The following is a 14792-nucleotide window of genomic DNA, read 5'->3' as shown; positions in this document are numbered from 1 at the left end:
TAATATATATTTTATGAAGAAAAACACCACCCGGAAGGCACTAAAGAAATCGTTTTCCCTGATCGGACAGTGAAACATCTTTATAGGGACGGACGTGAGGAAACCACCTTTCCAGATGGAACTATTGTGACAGTAGAAAAGTTAGTTTTATTTACTCATTCTGTTTAAATTCTAGCAAGGACACTTCCTTAAGTGTTTGAGCGGTCACAATATATGATTCTTGATATTGTGCATAAGATTAAGTAGCGAAACTCTAAGGCAGTGATTCCCAACCAGGGTTCCGTGGAACCCTGGGGCTCCTTGAAGCAGTCTCAGGGGTTCCTCCTATGGACCACAGACCCCCCCTCCCCCTGGGGGTGTTTTTTTTTTGGTATGTATTTTGTAGGGTGGATTGAGTGAGAGTGGGGTAATTGACGGATGGTAGGGGCGAGAGTGAGAGAAGAGAGGGGGGCAGGAGAGAGTGAGTGAGGAAAAGAGGGAGTAAGAATGAGACGCAAGGGATAAATACATGCGAGGGGGGAGAGTTAGTGAGATGGATGGGAAAGAAATACATGAGTAGAGGGTGGGAAATAGAGGTGGCTCGTCAGGTATGAAATGTTGTGACTGACCCCTGTCGAACCTAATATGTGTCAGCCAGATAGGGATTCCCCGAGATTTTTCAAAATACTTCAAGGGTTCCTCCAAACAAAAAAGGTTGGAAATCACTGCTCTAAGGACATTGTGTTTAAATCATTGGCCATACTGTAAAGTGTGAATAGTGCCGATCTGGACTTCCATGGAGCTTTCTGTGCAATAGTGCCAGATCATTGCACTTATGATATGCTAGAATCAACATTATGGTCCTAGCTCGTTAAAAGTGTAGCACCCAGGTTCAAACATACACCCAAATGTCCTTGTTTTTAAGTATCTTTGTGCTGAAGTATTTTATACAGTAAATTGTTATACAAATAAGCAACTGCACAGTGCCATTGCTTATATTTGGAAGATGTCCTGAGCTTCTAATAGGTCAGTATACCTCTGCATACAAGTGTATTTATTGGGCTTCGCCTTGTATGGGAGTAAATTGGGATGTCTCGGCTCTTCTTTATGCTTGTATTTCCACACAAACTCGCGTGGTTCCTAATAATTCAAGTTGGTATCCTGGAGGAAATGCGATTCACTTTTATTTACAGGCCCATTACTTCTCTGTCTCCTACTAAGAGGTGTCTTTTGGACTACTTCCAGTTGACCCTGTTTGGAAAAATCATACCGTAGGTTACAATTCAAGGCCAGACAGCACTTACTGTATTAGCCACTTCACTTACAGCAGCGCCTGCTTTTCCATCTAGCAGCAAAGGGTTAAAGGCGTCCAGCCTCATAATTTCAGGATGACAATAATTTAACAAAAATCACAGAATCACAAGATCAGCACATAGCATAGTATGCACAATTAATTACGTTGCAGGTTTCACTTCCTCTCTGCAGCATAACGAGACATGCTTAGTGGTATTGCTATTTGTAGCACTATCCTATTGCAGACCTGTCAATTCTCAGAGATGTTCTGTGTCTTGCTGATTTGTGGTCAGTCTCACTGTTTTTTAGTATCAGTAGTCTTATAGACTTCAAGTAAATCTCACTGAGGAAAATTAATACCGTTTCATTTAAATGCCTCTGACTTGGGTGCTTGAAGGTGGTCATCACTGCTAATCCTCCTTATCTGCAATCACTGTATTGTGAGACGACTGTAACTATATACAAAAAGCACACTGTTGGTGCACTCTGAAACTGTCTCCATACAAATTAATATATAACTTTTATATTAACATAAACTTAAAAATGAACGTGGCATGAAAGCAATGTGAGTTAAAAGGCATATGAATCCCAACTGGAGAGGACCATGTGATACACTATAGCATTGAGTTAATTCTTCGTGGGTTCCGTGATACTGTGATGGTATATTTACAGTGAGTGCATGAAGTGCACTAAAACCGTTTAGGATATTATTACCCAAATATATAAGTAAATACCAAAGAAGTGTAACCTCTCACTCTCTAACTACTAGTGATTAGAAAATAGAACAAAATAGTCTAGAAAGTGTTAAGTGAAAAAACACAGTGAGAGAGGAGTATCTACAAGCTACACTTGTGTCGCAAGTTAGGCTGAATCGTGTCTCTGTGTTAGTCTGTGCAAATGACACTGAAACCCACAGCTGCTAACATCCTACTGAAATGTCTCTATTTAAATAAACGCTAAGCATTATAAATGGGCGTTATACATAAGAGACGCTTCGCTTCTAAGTGTTGATACGGTCACACTCTATACGTCACAATTGTGATGTCAAAATAACCGGATGCGCATTTCGCCCAATCAGGGCTTTTTCGGGGAGCATGGTTTATTAGTAATGCTCAATTTTAACACTCAGCATTTATTTAAATAGAGATATTTCAGCCTAAAACTCCCTACCCTAAGCCCTTTCCCTAAAAATCCCTACCTTAACTGCTAAACCCTTTAAATTAACCCATACCCGAAACGCTAAAACCCCTTAAATTAACTCCCTGCCCTACAATTAGCCCTCTAATCAGTAAAACTTACCTTAGAAGCGGTCAGCAGTGGGGGTTCCAGCGGCAGATCGGCTACAGTGGAAGGTCCGTCTGCGGCCAAACATCGGTAGTTATTTGTTCGTGGTGAAGCGGCCGAGGCTAAATGGCCCAATCCTCAGTCTAAGAATGGTTGTGTGTTTAACAAAGACAATTAGATTTTCGGTTGGTCAGGGCTTTCACCTTTAAAGACATCCAACACTTAAGAAAAAGAAGGGGGGGGGAGAGAAAACACATTGAGACCCATTATAAAGTCTTGCTTCCTGTTATTTGTTTACCAGAGATTTACTTTAAAAATGTTGATTCATAAAATGAAAATGCTTGTTTATTAACTGAAATAACACTTACCTATCGACTAGAAAGAAACAAGCGTAGTTTTGCACTTTTTAGCAACGGTTTGATGTCATTTGACATTTACACAGTATGTGTTTTTTTATACAGGAATGGAAATAAGACTGTTGCGTTCATTAATGGACAAAAGGAGATTCACACGGCACAGTTTAAGAGGAGAGAGTACCGCGACGGTACTATAAAAACTGTGTATTCAAATGGTCGCCAGGAAACAAAGTATTCCTCAGGACGTGTACGGATAAAAGACCAGGAAGGCAATATTATTCTTGATAAAAAATGAATTTCAGCTTGTGACTATTGTATGTTCAGATGCAGAAGTTTGCTGTAGTATTTTTTTTTTTAACACTAAACATGTCTTTCAAAATGTGCATTAACTTTTACAGGGACTGATGAATACATATTTTAATTTAAAGTACCATACAAAGCCAAATTCTGGTATATAGCTAACATGAAAGCCCAAAACTGTGTGTATTGTTAAGTGTGCATGTGCTGCACTACCTGTGTTAAAAAGAAATATGGAACACCAAGCAGAGATTACATTTTATTTATTGTTCATTCCCACTAGCTTTTTGTGAATATTTATTATAAAAAATATGAATGTCAAAATAAACAGTTCTTAATTAAATGTAACATAATTTATTAAAAACCAGCATTCAAATATGACAAACCATCAAATTATAGAACGGGAACGTTTAACTAGTTTGATTCTTTCTTGAAACATTGAGCTGAGGAACTTGCCTTCTGTAAGTTTTTTTTTTATATAAAGTTTTGCTTTAACCACTTAAAAATATATGCAACATGGTGTATGTTAGAAGTGATGTTAAATTCATTTTAATTAAAAAAAAAACAATCTGGGTTACTGTATTTTACTTTGTTATACATGAATCACTGAGGTGAGTGAAGATTTTTATTTAAAGAATTGCTTAACATTTATATTCCATGTATACAATATATTTTTTTCGTTTACAGATGTGGTAAGACTTACAGTCCCCAGTTCCGTGGACAAACAAGAAAATCTGCGGAGCTGAGGACAGTGTCTGCTGTGATCATGCTCCGGGGGGGGGGGGGGGGGCTTCCTGCTTCTGAATGGGACCTATTGCAGGGTTAATCTTTCAGTGCCTGCTTAAGTTTCATCTCCTGTGACTGTCTTTTATCTTAGAATGTGCACAGCTGAGAGTTCCATTGTCTTCCTTCTGCTAATATTAGTTGAAACTTTACAACTGTAAATGTTTTAGTAAAATAAATGTATCATTGCTGCTACAGTATATAGAGAAATGCATTTTCCCAGTTAAAGGTATGGTAATGAAAACTATAGGGAAACCCCTACAACTGATGCTAAAGTGGACGTAGGTGCTCCCTAGGTAGGTATATTAGATAGCAAACGGAGAACAGAAACCTAGATTGGGCACTCAATACATCTGGTGGGTGATGAGTGAATGAATTAAAACAAACTTTAATAAACCAATTAAAATATAGGGGAGTAAAACGAATATTAAACGTATAGGTCCTAAATGTGAACTTGAATTACCAGGTTCTGGATCACAAATATATTACAACGATTACAAATACAAATGCGAATCCTAGCCAAGTCTGCCAGATGCCACAAAACCATGCTAATGGCACACAGACACAAATGACTGGGTAGGTGTATACCATAGGAAATAAGGCAAATGATGGTATAGATCTACGTTGCTATGTGATTAAATTTACAAACACAGGGTATATGGATATAGTTTAATCCACCTGGATATTTGTAAAATCGCAAGTTAAGTGGACCTTCGTATATGGGGATAGGTATAGTCCCCAAACCATATAATGTGGCACAACTAAAAAACTGAATTACACATACACTCAGTACACTATATAGACAGACAGCTTAAGTTTAAAACAGGCTTTCACCCCTCACCATAAAAAACACAATACAAATCTCGTGATAGATAATTAGGGTAGGGTAAAACAGCACTGACCCAACACCAGCTCTGTTAATCAGGGCTGGTCAATAAAAGGTCAGTGCTAGTGGGAGGGTAGAGTAGTATATAGAAATAGTATAGGTACACTAATGTGCACCCTACTGATATAGTGTAGGCACGAGGAGAAAAGCCTCTGTTTACCGGTGCTCCTGTAGACCATCCAGTCATAGAAGCCACTTATAATTGTTCCACACGCCGCAAACGCCGGGGGATAATGCCGCCAGCTGACTCGCAAGTCAGCATCTGAGTCATGCGCGTGCCCGTATGCCTGACGCACGCGTTTCGCGTAACCACGCTTTCTCAAAGGCAGGTACAAGGGGGAGGGACCCACACATTAGGTGAGTTCCTTTTATACCCCTTACGTTCATTAGAATTTCGTCCCATTAGCTCAGGACCTCCCCCTGTGCATTACGTCAGTCAATCTCTGACAGCACATCTAGATGAAGGCATCAGGGCAGGTATATCTCACAGATTGTAAAGGGAGAAAGCCAGTACTGCTGGTACTCATACCAGGCTAACATGCTTGTACTAAAGTCTACATAAGTATACAGGCAAAGTGTGGGACCTAATAGGTTCCTATTGATATGTGAGTGAGTAATGGTAAATACATAAAGTGTGGAATACTTATTGATTGATTATTTATTTATTAATCATCACCTTTACTTAATAAAATTAAGTGACAAACAGTGATTTTAGTGTTATATCCATAAACAGGGCTGGATGACAGTAGAAGGAGAGAAAAATCTCATCTGAGGCAAAATGTATTAAACACGTAAGAACCATGGGATGTCAGATAAAAGATGAATACATAAACCCTTCGTTAAGTCCCCTCAGTGACAGGGTCCCTAGGGTATATATCCACCTTGCTTCCTTTCTAAGGAGCTCCGTGTCCCAGTCCCCTTTTACTGTAGTGCCGAGTTACTGTAGTGCCGACGATTATTCTAAAACAAATCAGGGGCAATCACCAAAAAAACCCAGGTACATGCTGGGTACATGCTGCAACATTTCACACATTTCTGCAGACCGACTAATGGCCCATCGGATTAACAGCGGGGGTCCCTGTCAGTCCCATTCAAACTGAGTGGGACTGCCAGGAACCCCTGCTGTGTTAATCCGATGGGCCATTAGTCTCTGCAGAAATGTGTGAAATGTTGCAGCATGTGCCTGGGTCTTGTTGGTGATAAACCCAGATTTTCCAAGGCAAGTTTTAGGCCCGGGCCATAGAGGGGGGGAGCCGTGCTGCACCGCGCTGACGCTGAGGCTCGCCTGCAGAAGCTGTGCGATTCCATGCACATACAGGCGAGCCAGCGTCCGCGATCGGTGGTGGGGGAGACTGAGGGAGGCGGGGCAGTGACTTCGCTGGGCCAATCGCCCGCGACGCACTGACGTCAACGTCACGGCGCCGACGTCACGGCGCCATGACGTTGACGCAGCCCCGCTCTCATTGGAGGTTTTCAGCCGACAGCGCGCTGAAAAACAGCTTGGCGCTCAGCTGAAAACTCCAAAGCCTGAGCACGCCTGCGAACGCTCGCGTGAGCCCCCTCTCAAGGCATCCTCATTGAGGATGCAGGGGCTCAGCGCTGAGCGTCCGCACGCCTCAGCACGGCCTGTCCTTCTATGGACTCGGCCTAAGGCAAGTGTTAGAACACTCGTTGGCGCACCTGTAACTGTTGGCCTATTGCCTTAATCAATGAAAAAAATCTATCAATAACCTTAGTATTTTGATTCAATTGCTTATGTATTGGAACAATGCCTTACTTTTATGTATTCCTTTTACATATGTGTTTACACATTCCTGGAAGATACAAAATAATGAAAACATTTACAGTACTTGGCATTGAAAAATGTCTAGGAAACACTAATGTTTAGTGTACTGTATACAAATATTATTCCTGAAATGTCAACATATTTACACATGCAATATATTTAAGTTTGAAAAGAACTGAAAGATTAGCTTTTAGAATGGACAGTTTGACCTCTGAAGATAATTTTATATAGTAAAAAATAAATTGTGAGTACTTCTACGATTGCTGATATATTTGCAGATTGTCTGCAGTGTGTGTAAAAATGTAATTATGGTCATTGTATCATATAGTATTTTGAAATAAAATGTCTGAGTTTCCCGCCAAATACAATTTTATACTTTTATAATGTAAATCAAATACAATTAAAGGTAAACATTTTCAACCAATTTCTCTGTATTTTATTTAGTTAGTTCATTAACAGCAACAGTACTTTATCTGCCACAAATAAAAATACAAACTAATTTGACGAAGCTCCGTTCGGGAGGGAAACGCATTGGGCGTAAGACGTAGTGACGTCAATTCAGGAGGAGGGTCGGACGCTGTGTATCACTGGGTATTGCATCTCCTGCAAGGTTGTATCTGTTTGTTACAATGCACCGCCATGTGCATCATTGCATCTTTGTATCAGCATAATAACCTTACCAAACTCTGCACTATACAGTATACGCTATAAGTCTATACAACGCTATACATATGCACCGTTGTGTGCATGTTTGCATTATGACAGGAAGTTATGTAAATAGTCAGAGGGTTTAATATGGCTGCATATGAAAGCATATTTACATGATATTAAACAACCTGTATTTATGATAATGATGTCATTAGCCATAGTATGTATCACACTATCAATCCTTTGTTAAGGACATGAAACTGCCAGCTTAATGGTACGTAATTGCCTGTACAACAAGGGGGTCAGTATATATAGAATTAATCCAACATACCACCCACCGTTGATTGCGTTGATTATAACACATATACCATAGTTAACCTTTATTTAAATGGTCATAAGTGTTTTTACAGAACAGCTTTTATAGATTAGGAGTACAACTATGCAGTCAAGTTAGAACTGCACTATTACAATCATGGCTTTTATATTTAGCTAGTCTGTCAGACCCAGTGGAACAGTTATATGTGGCAACATTGGTAGTATTAGATCAATCATTGTGTTTTTCAACTTGTTTCCAATTAATTGTGGGTCTTGAGGTATGCTGTGTTAGTGACCACAACCCTAATTATACATCAAGCATGGTTGTTGTATTGTTTGTGGCAAAATAGAGCCAATAAATCTCGCCATCACTTTTGAAACTCTAGTTGGCAAAATCTGCCTCCCCTTTTCTAAGCCCATCTTGCTTGCTGGCATCTACCGCCCCCCTAAAGCCCCTCTACAATCCTTGACTGATATCACCCAATTTCTTGGCTTCATTTCCTCTCTGAATGAGAAGAGTGAGCTGCTAGTTCTTGAGGATTTCAACTTCAATTGGCTTGACCCTAAAAACCACAAAATCCAGATACAACTCAAGTCACTTAACCTATCGCAACTCATTTCCCAACCCACACGGATAAACCTGAAATCGCATAACCATTCCTTGCTAGACTGGATTCTCTCCTCAAACCCCAGCAGAATCCAATCCTCTGGCATCCTTCCTGATATTTTTAGTGACCATGCAATAGTGTACTGTGTAAGGAAAATTAAACCGCCCCATTCAAGCCCTAAAGTCCTCCTCACTAGAACATTTCAAAACTTTAACCCACAACAGTTTCTGGATGACCTTACCAACTGCCCATGGCACAGAATCGATTTAATTCCCGACCCCGATTCTGCGCTCGACTATTTCCAATCCGAGTTTTTAAAACTCTGCGATACCCATGCTCCACTACGCAAAATAAGGGTACGGGGGGCCCACCTTCCATGGGTTACACCTGACCTTATAGCACTCTACCAGTTCAGGGATGCCTTGTGGAAAAGCTACAAAGTAACTGTCACTACCAAGGATCTCAATCACTACAGATGCATGCGGAACATGTGCACAAGGCAAACAAGGCAAAAGCACAATATTACGCTGACAATCTCCACCAAAATACATCAAACCCAGCTAACTTCTGGAAGGTTATCAACAATATATTCCAGCCTCCTAACCATCAACAACCAAGTAATATCACTAAGGGGGATATTACTCTGACAAACCCCACTGACATTGCAAATGCATTCAATGATTACTTTGTGGGGTGTGCCACTAACTTATTAGCGAAACGCAGCACAAACCCCAAACATGAATCTCATCCTGGGAGTATCCCTACAGTCCCACCCCCTCCCAACACTGCCCACAATTTTCAATTTAGCCCAGTATCTGAAGAGGAGATTACACATGCGCTCCTCAAACTAAAACTAAGCAGCCAATGTGGACCCGATTTACTACAATCTAGGTTCATACGACTTGGTGCCCCAGCCATTACCAAACCAATTGCGTCCATAGGAAGAAGGGGGTAGGATGGTCCATGGTTCACAGCAACTTCAGCAGCCAACACATGGATGTCTAAAAAAAACTTTATTGATCGCTAGCAGCAAACATCAGGCAACCACTCTAACATGTTTCGTCCAGGCTATGGACTTTTTCAAAGAGTGCTGATAGTGTATGGCAGCCAAATAGATATAGGGAGTGGTGAGTGTATGCCACCAATAGAAACAGGGAACGTATTTAAACCTCACCTGTGGTAGATTAATCATTAAAGTGGATAACTATCTCCACAACAATCCCCATAGCAATGGCTGCACAACAAGGTATTTACAACATACACATGAAAAATCTTAAAAACAAAACAGAACATATAATTGATAAATTTAAAAACACAACTACTGATGTTTTAAGTTACCAGCATCATTATTATTATATAAAGCTGTATCAATTAATGGAAGTATACAGATGTATAACAAAGGATTTCATATATCTAGTACTTATAAAATCTTTTCAGTACTTATAAAGCATTTTCAGTATCAAGATTCACCTTAAAGGGATATAAACATTTTATCAATTTATTCACATAATTCATATCCATGGATACAGTGGCAACCGCATGACAGACAGTAACTTAATATGTCACCTCCCAGATCACAATGTAATTGGGTGAACACTGTGAACCCACCCCAAAACTTAGCCATTACCCCATCAGGAAGTGTTTCAGTTCCCACTCCTGATTGATGCCGGCCGGATGGAGTGTGTTCAGAGTGTACACCCAATACATTTCCTGTTTATTTAATACCCCCTCTCTATGGCCTCCTCTAGCGTTACAAGGGATATGTTCAATTGCCAAATAGGAAAAGTTGGCTATTCCCCCTTTAGGGCATCTGGAGAAGTGTCTGGGAACTGGATGAGATACATCATTCTTTTTAATAAGCCTGACATGCTCGGCAATGCGGGTCTTAACTGGCCGAATGGTTCGTCCCACATACAATTTTTTGCAACCACATCTCAAAAGATAAATGGTGTAGGATGTATTACAATTCAAAAATTCTTTAATAAAATATTTTTTTTTTTCCATTGATGTCAGTTTGGCCAAATTTTGTACTATGAACATATTTACACATGGAACAATTTCCACATGCATAAAAACCTTTAGGAATACTACAAATTCTTTTAAGATCAGTTTTAGTTTGAAAGTGACTTGGCGAGAGGTGTGATGCTAGTGTCTTAGCCCTACGGAATGAAAATTTTGGTCCCTTCAAGGTAAACTCAGCAATATCCTTATCAAGGCACAGGGTGTGCCAATGTTTATGCACAATGTCGCATATAAGCTTGGATTGGCGACTATAAGTCGTGATGAATAATGGACTCATATCACTATACTTGCTCTTAGATTGTATGTACCCCTTATGATGTTTGTCTTTTTTCTTTTTATCGAGGATTCCAGGGCGATCCAAAGTCATAGCGTACTCGTATGCTGTCTGTATATCTGTATATTTGTAACCCCTGGCTTGGAATCTCTCAAATAGTGCTTGTGACTGCAAAGAGAAATTCTCGTCATCAGAACATTCCGTCTCAACCTTACAAATTGGGCCCTCGGAATACTTTTGATTAAAGATTGTGGATGACAACTTTTGGCTGACAGTAGTGTGTTTCGGGAGTTTGGCTTGCGAAATATGTCAGTTTGGATTAGCATGTCATGGTCTATGTAAAGGAGCAGGTCCAGATAATTGATGCAATTTATATTTTGTTCATAAGTGAATTTAATATTAACATTATTGATATTAAGTGTGTTTATAAATGCTACAAGTGATGATTCATCGCCGTCCCATATAATAATGAGATCGTCGATGAATCAACTCAGGTGAGGAGTCAGACTACTCAGAGTGCGAATTGAGATCTCACTCTGTATCTTGTAGCCAAACTCCCGAAACACACTACTGTCAGCCAAAAGTTGTCATCCACAATCTTTAATCAAAAGTATTCCGAGGGCCCAATTTGTAAGGTTGAGACGGATATGTTCTGATGACGAGAATTTCTCTTTGCAGTCACAAGCACTATTTGAGAGATTCCAAGCCAGGGGTTACAAATATACAGATATCCAGACAGCATACGAGTACGCTATGACTTTGGATCGCCCTGGAATCCTCGATAAAAAGAAAAAAGACAAACATCATAAGGGGTACATACAATCTAAGAGCAAGTATAGTGATATGAGTCCATTATTCATCACGACTTATAGTCGCCAATCCAAGCTTATATGCGACATTGTGCATAAACATTGGCACACCCTGTGCCTTGATAAGGATATTGCTGAGTTTACCTTGAAGGGACCAAAATTTTCATTCCGTAGGGCTAAGACACTAGCATCACACCTCTCGCCAAGTCACTTTCAAACTAAAACTGATCTTAAAAGAATTTGTAGTATTCCTAAAGGTTTTTATGCATGTGGAAATTGTTCCATGTGTAAATATGTTCATAGTACAAAATTTGTCCAAACTGACATCAATGAAAAAAAAAAAAAAAATTTTATTAAAGAATTTTTGAATTGTAATACATCCTACACCATTTATCTTTTGAGATGTGGTTGCAAAAAATTGTATGTGGGACGAACCATTCGGCCAGTTAAGACCCGCATTGCCGAGCATGTCAGGCTTATTAAAAAGAATGATGTATCTCATCCAGTTCCCAGACACTTCTCCAGATGCCCTAAAGGGGGAATAGCCAACTTTTCCTATATGGCAATTGAACATATCCCTTGTAACGCTAGAGGAGGCCATAGAGAGGGGGTATTAAATAAACAGGAAATGTATTGGGTGTACACTCTGAACACACTTCATCCGGCCGGCATCAATCAGGAGTGGGAACTGAAACACTTCCTGATGGGGTAATGGCTAAGTTTTGGGGTGGGTTCACAGTGTTCACCCAATTACATTGTGATCTGGGAGGTGACATATTAAGTTACTGTCTGTCATGCGGTTGCCACTGTATCCATGGATATGAATTATGTGAATAAATTGATAAAATGTTTATATCCCTTTAAGGTGAATCTTGATACTGAAAATGCTTTATAAGTACTGAAAAGATTTTATAAGTACTAGATATATGAAATCCTTTGTTATACATCTGTATACGTCCATTAATTGATACAGCTTTATATAATAATAATGATGCTGGTAACTTAAAACATCAGTAGTTGTGTTTTTAAATTTATCAATTATATGTTCTGTTTTGTTTTTAAGATTTTTCATGTGTATGTTGTAAATACCTTGTTGTGCAGCCATTGCTATGGGGATTGTTGTGGAGATAGTTATCCACTTTAATGATTAATCTACCACAGGTGAGGTTTAAATACGTTCCCTGTTTCTATTGGTGGCATACACTCACCACTCCCTATATCTATTTGGCTGCCATACAGTACACTATCAGCACTCTTTGAAAAAGTCCATAGCCTGGACGAAACATGTTAGAGTGGTTGCCTGATGTTTGCTGCTAGCGATCAATAAAGTTTTTTTAGACAGCCATGCGTTGGCTGCTGAAGTTGCTGTGAACCACGGACCATCCTACCCCCTTCTTCCTGTGTCATCATTTCCGGAGGAGCACGCTGACACCAGCTACACCAGAGGAGGAAGCCGCTGCAGAATTCCCTGCACCAACAGGGACGGCTTTTTCGTGAGTACTCCTAACCTCCACGCGGTATTTCAGGGAGATTATTGAGGCGGTTAGTGCCGGGCTGTGACTTACTTGGGGGCGCTCCTTAGGGAGGTGTCCCCCTGTACCTCTATCCGGCTTACTATTACCCAACTCCCTGTTTTCAATACCGGAGGCTTATTGTTTCATTAATCATTGCTGGGTCTCTCTTCAATCAAGTTGCCATAAAGTGTGTGCACTACCTGTTAGCAGCCTCGGTATACTGGGTAATTCCAAATTCTCTAGCAATCTATTTCTACCTGATGGCTCACGGGCAAGTGAATAAGTGAATAAGTAAATTGTATATGCTTATTTGGACTATCCTGGAAAATTCCAAAATATAAAGGACATTATTTACTCAAGAATTTAAGGATTACTGTTTTTTGCACTTAGGCTTCAGCCAACGCATGAGAGTTTTTAACAAGATATTAATAAATAATTTTTATTTTTAATTCAATACTATTATATTGTTTTTTTGCCATGGAAGATATTGATGTTGAATCAGAGGATACAAATGTGGATACATATGTCAATGCATGCGGGGATAATGCCAAACGTTCAAAAAAAGCTGCCCACTTGTTTAATGAAAGTACTGAGGTTATACTGTATGTGAGGAGCCTTTAGACCTCACACATTACTTTGTAAAGCTAGAAAGACTGTTGGTGTTGAATATACGCCTATGGTGGGACATCACCTCATTGAACAACTATATTAGATGTAAAAGAATACCACGAGGTTTGCGAATAAAAAAGACACCAACATTTGGCTTTACCAATATGCAATTTGAGCAGGACTGGACTGATACTCTAAACCAATGTTCCTTAAAGCTAATGGAACTAATTATTCAGCAGAAGTCAAAAGAAAAGGAGCAATTAATGTTGGAAATAAACCTTTTGAGGAACAACTTGAAGCCATTTACTAAAATGGATCAATTTATAAAAAACGACAAAACCCTGCTGACTAATATTGAGACCATAGAGGACACAATAAGTGACAAAAAACACAGCAAGTTCGAACGAGACCGTGTAGATTATATAAAAGGACAAATTTATTGTTGGCAGAAACCTCAAACAAGAGAGAATGTGGGATCCAATACAGCAAGGGGGTTTAAACCTCAATCCAAAGGATGGTCTAAAAGCAACCCTAATAAGTCTATCTTAAAGGGAAGATCAGCTGACAACTCAGGTGCGGAGTCAGACTACTCAGAGTGCGAATTGAGATCTCACTCTGTATCTTTTGAAGGTTCTACTGAGAGTATACGGGATAACCATGGGAGATCTAGGAGCGACAACAGGTCATCCATCACATCTAATGGGGCCAGATCAAAAAATCAGGAACAGGCTCCCTCTTCGTCTTCTTTTTTATCCACAGGAACACGATCACGCCGCGAAACAAACGATCGCGGAGAAAACGTGGAAACTCGCGGGAGACCAAAAAGAAAGAAGTACACATAGATGAGTGTGATAATAACGTCATTAATCTCTCAGGAGTGGAACTCTCCCATGCACAATTATCTCTACTAAATAAGGGACTGGGTTTTGCCCCGGTTCAGGACTTCCACTTGTTCCAGACTGTGATTGACCTCCAAAGGTTTACTCGCAAATTATCCTTAAAAAAGTTTTTTATATCAAGAGGACATTTTCAAACTAACAACTTGTCTGACTCTGATAATGATGTTGTATTACCCAATTCTGATGATGAACTACCTAATATTGTTACTAATGATGCATTAACTAATATTTCTCTTGATACCTTTCAGGAAACCTGTGTATTATCAGACTTGGACGCATTACTTGGGCAGCAAGGCGAAGAAATCAATGCTTTCTCCCAACCTTTCTTTGGCACCCACTCCACAGGATTTAAAAAGAAGTCTATCTTCTGCCCCAATGCCAATAGGGGGCCTTTCATTACGGCATTTGAAAGGTTGGTAGAAAGAGACCT

General features: G+C 39.8%; 1 protein-coding gene across 4 annotated transcripts in view; it reads left to right on the top strand.

Annotated features, from left to right (window-relative positions):
* Nucleotides 1-7075, top strand: part of LOC142493194 (uncharacterized) — a 254494-nt gene extending 247419 nt beyond the window's left edge. For 2 of the 4 annotated variants that reach the window (XM_075596808.1, XM_075596807.1), the window contains exons 19-20: nt 20-140; nt 3018-7075. In XM_075596808.1, coding sequence (XP_075452923.1) covers nt 20-140; nt 3018-3207 — 311 coding nt within the window. In that variant the 3' untranslated portion in view covers nt 3208-7075. The remainder of the gene's footprint in view (nt 1-19; nt 141-3017) is intronic. The other 2 variants (XM_075596805.1, XM_075596804.1) reach the window with 1 other exon arrangement.
* Nucleotides 7076-14792: the final 7717 nt, after the last annotated feature.

Source organism: Ascaphus truei, chromosome 4 (genome assembly GCF_040206685.1).
Source record: "Ascaphus truei isolate aAscTru1 chromosome 4, aAscTru1.hap1, whole genome shotgun sequence".
In the NCBI taxonomy this organism is placed as follows: domain Eukaryota; kingdom Metazoa; phylum Chordata; class Amphibia; order Anura; family Ascaphidae; genus Ascaphus; species Ascaphus truei.
The sequence above is the reverse complement of the archived record's forward strand: the minus strand, read 5'-3'. Positions and strand labels throughout refer to the sequence as shown.